The following is a 6,565-nucleotide window of genomic DNA, read 5'->3' on the forward strand; positions in this document are numbered from 1 at the left end:
ATTTCGCTGCTCCTAAGTTTCCTCAACTGTAAAATAACAAAGTTGAACTGGATGACCTCTGATAGCCCTGTTAGCCCTAGATTTTATGATCATATGAACCTATGACACTGAGAGGTGACATGTATCCTCCTCCTAATGTCTTATTAACCACTAACTACAGGATAGCATCTCAAACTCAGTCAGCATACTCACAATTAAACTTATTTTCTTTCCCCTCTAAACCTACTTCTCTCCAAACTTTCCCATTTCTGTTTCCTATTTTGTCGAGAGTGGCCATCATCTTTTCAGTCACTCATATTCCTCTTTTTTAATAATTTTTTTTTATTTACAAGATATATGCATGAGTAATTTTTCAGCATTTACAACTGCAAAATCTTTTGTTCCAATTTTTCCCCTCCTACCACTCACCCTCTCCCCCAGATGGCACGTTGACCAATACATGTTAAATATGTTAAAGTACAGAAACTCATATTCCTAATCTCAGAATCATCCTTGATTTTTTTCTCTTCCTCATCCTTAAATTCAGTCCTAGTTCAAGACTTTATCCTCTCTTACCTGGATCGCTGTAGCTTCCTCCTTGACCTCCTTCTTTTTCAATCCAGTATATGGAGACTAGCTGCTAAATTAATATTCCGAAGACACAAATCTGATTTTGCCACTAATATGTTCACAAATCTAAAGTACCTCCCTATTTCTTCTAGAACTAAAATTCAAATCCCTCAGCTTGATATTTAAAGCTCTCCACAATCTAGCTGCCCCCTTCCTTTCTAGATTTATTTCCTGTGCTTCTCTTTCACATTCTCTATATTTCAACCACATTGTTGGAGCTACTAGCTATTCCCCAGACATGATACTCCACTTCCTCTGCCTTCATAGGCTGTCTGTCCCTCATGGCGGGAGGGATATATATATATATATATATATATATATATATATATATATATATATATATATATAAAATCTCTCTTTTACAAATGAGGAAATAGAGGCTCATAGAAGCTAAATAATTTGCCCAGGGTCATAATAAATGTCACAGTTCCTTTCCATGTGTCCAGATTTATTCCAAATGTCCAGTTTCTGATGCCAACCCCTTAGATCTGTTCTTACTATCCATATGTGGAATGGAAAAAATAGAATCAATTTGACTATTCAGTTTAAAAGGTCTAATACTGGATTTGTGCTACATTTATTCCCTTAATTTGCACTCTCCCCACCCCTCTTTACAGAGCATAAAATTGTTTTCGTAGGTGAAGTTAGCATCCTAGCAAACTTAACAGTGTCATATTGATAACTGGAGGAAAGTTCTACAAACAAGAATATTTAGAGGCTACTAGGTTAAAGATAATTTTTGCAAAAATTTCCTTAAAGACCTAGAACTTCATTGTATACCATTAATTGTACCCATTAGTCAAAATGAGCAGATACAATCATCTTTTTTATTATACTATGTTACAGAAATGCTTGTTCTATTCCATAAATTATTTTCTTTTTAAAAAAGAACAGGTTAACTCATCTAAAATTACATGACCAAAGCTAATAATTTGGTGAATTGACCTAGATCCAACAGATTCATGAAATCAATGCTATAGGGAAAATTAAAGAAAGACAAATCAAGTTTTTCAATTACATGTTATAATCATCAGAGCATTTATGAAATCCCACCCTGAATCAACTCTTTCTGAGGTTTATAACTTAACCTTCTGAGTCAATATCTCTCCTTTATTTGTGATAGAAAATGCCATCCATATACAGAGAAAAATATGAAGACAAAGCAAATCAAACTAATATTTTCATTTTTTATGTGTTTTGTTTTTTTTTCTTTCTCATGGTTTTCTTTTTTGTGATTCTTCTATGACAACATACTAATATAGAAATATGTTTGATTGTACATATATAATCTATCAGATTTCTTGCTGTCTTGGCATGGAGGGGGTAGGGGAGAGAAGGAAAAAAATTGTAGCTCAAAATCTTACAAAAATGAATGTTAAAAATTATCTTTATATGTAATTTAAAAAATAAAATATTATTTAGTGGGGGGGGGAATAAAAACAGTTAAGCAAAAACAGCAGAAAAATCCCAAAACATCAATTTATCTCTTTTTAATTTTTTCTTTCAGGGGAAAAGATGACCTTGAGTATTTCCGTCTTACTTTCTTTGACTGTGTTCCTCTTGGTTATTGTGGAGCTGATTCCCTCCACCTCCAGCGCAGTGCCCTTAATAGGCAAATACATGTTGTTCACCATGGTCTTTGTCATTGCGTCAATCATCATCACAGTGATAGTCATCAACACTCACCACCGCTCTCCAAGTACTCACATCATGCCTGAATGGGTGAGGAAGGTGAGTGGGGTGATTTCCAAACATCTTGTGTTGCACATTCAAAAGATGTTCATTCATGATGGACATCTGTAAGTCCATCATAATACATTGAAACTGATAGAATTCTTACTGAAGAGCCAAAAATTCTTTCTCAGCATATCTTTGTAGGAGCCCTTTTTCACTTCTTTTTCATCATGAATAAAACATGTAATATAGATCTCAGAGGGATAGAAAACATGAATTGAAAATTCCATCCCAGATACAACCTCAGTTGTATTTTTCTGATTATGAAGGAAGATTAAGCATTCCTTCCCCTCCTATTCACAGGTTATACGATTTCTGAAATAATTTTTTACCTTCATCTTCTTTGTGGAAACCAATGCATTTCTACTGGAGGGACCACCAGCAGAGAAGTAAACGAACAGAGATGTTGAGGCTGGAACTGGATGGAATTTTTCTATGACAAGACAGGGCAGAATTTTGCAGGAATCAGGATAGGACAAGAAGACAGGGGCCTTCAGATAATGATTCCATAATGGAGATTTCATAATAGAAGATAGTCAAAGATGTGAATTATGTGTACAGGAAGTTTGGAAGCAATGGATCATTTTCACATATAAAAATTTTATATAGATTTTCTAGACATCTTTTATTTCTGCATTGTCTAGATTTCCCCCTGTACCTCTTCCACTTCCCATGTCATGTAAATTTAACAAATGTAGAAGAGTCAAATGAAATCATCTATACAAAGCACTTTGACAACCTTAAGGCACTATATGAGTATCAGCTATTATTGTCATTGACATACGATGTTATTTACAGTACTAAGGAGGAATCATAAAGTAGTCAATGGACTAATTGTATTAATTCAAATAGAAACTGGGGCCATTAAACCATCCCTTTGAGGTACATATTGGTTTAGAAAATCACATGCTAACATTATCAATCTTTTATCATATTTTTTATTAAGTATTTTCAATTTTTTAAATCTGGTCTATAAGGTGAAGTGCTGTGGGCTGTAATGCTGCTGTGGGCAGCTTGTTTGAAACCTCTGGTCTAGAGAATCAGATTTGAAATTAAGAGATATAGGTACAAGTCCCTTCCTTACCACATACTAGTTCTATGATCATAAACAAATTGCTTAACTTCTCAGACCTCTAAGTAACTCTTCCAGAATATGAAGAACCAAAAGGGAGCTGCCCACATTGGGAAAGATTTCCTCACTCAAAAGTTTCCCAAACTGATCATTACAGATCCCCCGTCCATACATATTGGACCAGACCTGTGATTTCACTGTGCAGGAAACTTCCAATAAGGAAAAACTTATACTATATTGATTGGAATGTATTCTGCAATTTGCCAAGACGTTTGCCCAGCACATTACACAATCTGCTCAAGCAAGATTACACCAGAGGAGAAACCTGAACCCACTTCTCCGTAGCCACTATTGCACAATGCTTCTTTAAGTTCATGTGTATTATATTTTGGTAATAACAACAATAATAAAAGCTGACATTTATTCAGTGCCCTAAGGTGTGCAAAGAGTTTTATATACATTACTTCATTTGATTCTCCTACAATGTCTGTTGGGGCCATATGACACCTCTTCTTCAAAGAGATCAAAGTTCTTCTGGTACCAAACCTAGCTGCTTGTTTTAAAACGGAAATAAGAGAAAGAACAGAGAAAGGAGTGAGTAGAATGTACCAAAAAATACCTTGGGGAGAAAGTTAAAGGAACCAGGAAATAGCCTGAATAAATCCAAGTCCCAGCAGTCTGCTTCAGGATACTGGGGAGGGCATTGAAGGTTTTTAGAATACCCTCGGGTCTCGCCACAGGCTGGAGCTGAAGAGTAGACCAGTGATTTCTCCAAGATTTCACAGTTTCTACTTCGATCCTTAACATTCCATTCAGTCCCAAAAGATCCTACAGGCTCAGGAAATAGAAACAGCTTCCTGTACAGACCTATACATTCATATCACATCCAGGTAATGTTTCATCTTGTGTGGAGTTTGTGGGAAGTGTCTGCATCACTGATGCTTATCCTGCACAGCCTCTTTTGTGGGGTCATTAGCTTACATAGCAACAGACTGGAGGTGGGATTTACTTCACTTTCCTTGTCTTAGAAACATTCATGCTATATAAGAGGAGGAAAATCTAAATCAGAATCTTTTAAATGAAAGAAATAGAGATAGTGCTAAAATGCTAAGCATCCCAGGGTTTTCTGAACAAAACCACACAGTAATGATGAATGATGTCTCTTTTTATGGCATACAAAGGGATTTTGTTGGAGTTGGAGTACCAGAGTCTTAAAAAAAAACCCTCTGAGGATCCATATAGCACTTTTTCCTCAATAAAAAGAAACGGGAGAAATCCAGTGGAAGTCTGAGATAGCAGGCCACTGTGCAGAACAGGTTCCCCCCAGTGGCAAATGTATTATATTACAGAACACCATTGTTAGCTGTGACATTCTGTTCATCCCAGGAGTCATTTCAGAGGGGTCATTTCTGATACAATCTTTTAAAGTAGAATATTTTTCCCGTTTTAGGTTTTCATTCACACAATCCCAAATGTCATGTTCTTTTCGACAATGAAACGACCATCCAGAGAAAAACAAGAAAAGAAGATTTTTACAGAAGACATTGACATTTCTGAGATTTCTGGAAAACCAGGACCCCAAACCATGACCTTTCATTCTCCACTCATCAAACATCCTGATGTGAAGAGTGCCATCGAGGGAGTCAAATATATTGCCGAAACCATGAAATCAGAGCAAGAATCCAATAATGTAAGCACTAAAGTTTGAGAGTTTTAAAATGATTTAATTATGCTTTTAGATGGATAGAATAGATTTGGTGGGCTTAGCTTTCAGGAATGGAATCAAGGAAAATTTTCATCAGATTTTCATATTGTGTTAGATCAAAAAGTCAGCTATTAAAAATCATCCATTTGTAAACAAGTAATAATGATTGTTGTCAGTCAATAATTGTTGAGTGCTTTAGAATCTCCAAACAAACCAAAAAAAAAAGAGCTCTGCAGAATCATTAAATGATAGCAAGACTGCTAAACCATTGATCAAAAGAAGACTGATAATTCTTTTAAAGACATTCTATTCTAAAGACATTTTCTTCTTCCTCCATTGTAGGCTGCTGAGGAATGGAAGTTTGTGGCAATGGTCATGGATCATATTCTGCTTGTTGTCTTCATGCTAGTGTGTATTATTGGAACCCTGGCTGTATTTGCTGGCCGTCTCATTGAGTTAAATCAGCAAGGATGAATATGAAAGTAGATCTCCTCCAGCAGAGAGGCAGGAGGAGATGGAAGAAGAGAAGAAATGAACTAATTTCATACACTCTCATTTGTCTTTACCTAGCTCCCATTGTACCCAAACAGGAGAGTGAAATTTTTTCAATAAATGTATCAAGATCTCAAAAGTTTACAGTTCCACTTGGCATGCTGAAGTTCCCTCCCAAAGATGGTCATTTAGAGTTTAACACATACACATCCAAAGTTGGGTGATAGGAGTGGACTTTACTTATGACATTAAACGAAAAGTCAATCCCCTATTTTCTGTCTGTGTTCTTAATTGTATAAATCAAATTTTGTGTGTAAACATTTATACAAAACATTTTATTTATGCAAGTGAATTTTTGATAGAAGCCTATGAAGAAAAATTTCCCTGGGAGGGTTCAAGAATAGTTATGGAAGAGCAAATCTAATTAAATCTGCAATTTTTAAACCTTTAGTTTTTTCATCTTTCCCACTCTTGCAGATTTGCACCAAAATCAAGAAGAAATCTAATTGTTCCTCTTATTCTAAATTTCCCAAACTCTCCTGCTATGCCACAATACACCACATTGTCTTAGAGAAGTGAATTCAAGCATGAATTAAAATGTCTATTAAGAACCAAGTGAGGCAGTATAGCAAAATTAGTAAAGATCTAACCCTAGCATCAGCAAAATTTGGGTTCAAATCCCATTTCTGACACATTCTGATTTTATGACTTTGGCCAAATCACTTGACTAAATGTCCCAAAGTCTTAAGACTCTAAATTACAGAACTAATCCTTATCTACATTGATAGAGAAGTTTTCTTATTAGGAACTCCTTACACCATTGAAATCACAGGTCTAGACAGGCAAAAATAACATATCCAAGTACTATACTAGATGCTGGAAATATAAAGGCAAAAAGGAAATCTTTGACTTCAAGGACCATTCGTTGTATTGGGGTGAGAGTGGTGGGGATT

The 6,565-nt window shown here is 35.6% G+C and overlaps 1 protein-coding gene across 1 annotated transcript in view; it reads left to right on the forward strand.

The window, feature by feature from the left end:
• CHRNA1 (cholinergic receptor nicotinic alpha 1 subunit) overlaps positions 1–5,751 on the forward strand; it is a 24,806-nt gene extending 19,055 nt beyond the window's left edge. The window contains exons 7-9 of the mRNA XM_003763981.3: positions 2,117–2,340; positions 4,866–5,105; positions 5,463–5,751. Of these exons, the coding sequence (XP_003764029.1) occupies positions 2,117–2,340; positions 4,866–5,105; positions 5,463–5,594 (596 nt within the window). The 3' untranslated portion in view covers positions 5,595–5,751. The remainder of the gene's footprint in view (positions 1–2,116; positions 2,341–4,865; positions 5,106–5,462) is intronic.
• The last annotated feature ends 814 nt before the right edge of the window (positions 5,752–6,565 follow it).

This window comes from Sarcophilus harrisii, chromosome 3 (genome assembly GCF_902635505.1).
Source record: "Sarcophilus harrisii chromosome 3, mSarHar1.11, whole genome shotgun sequence".
Classification (NCBI taxonomy): domain Eukaryota; kingdom Metazoa; phylum Chordata; class Mammalia; order Dasyuromorphia; family Dasyuridae; genus Sarcophilus; species Sarcophilus harrisii.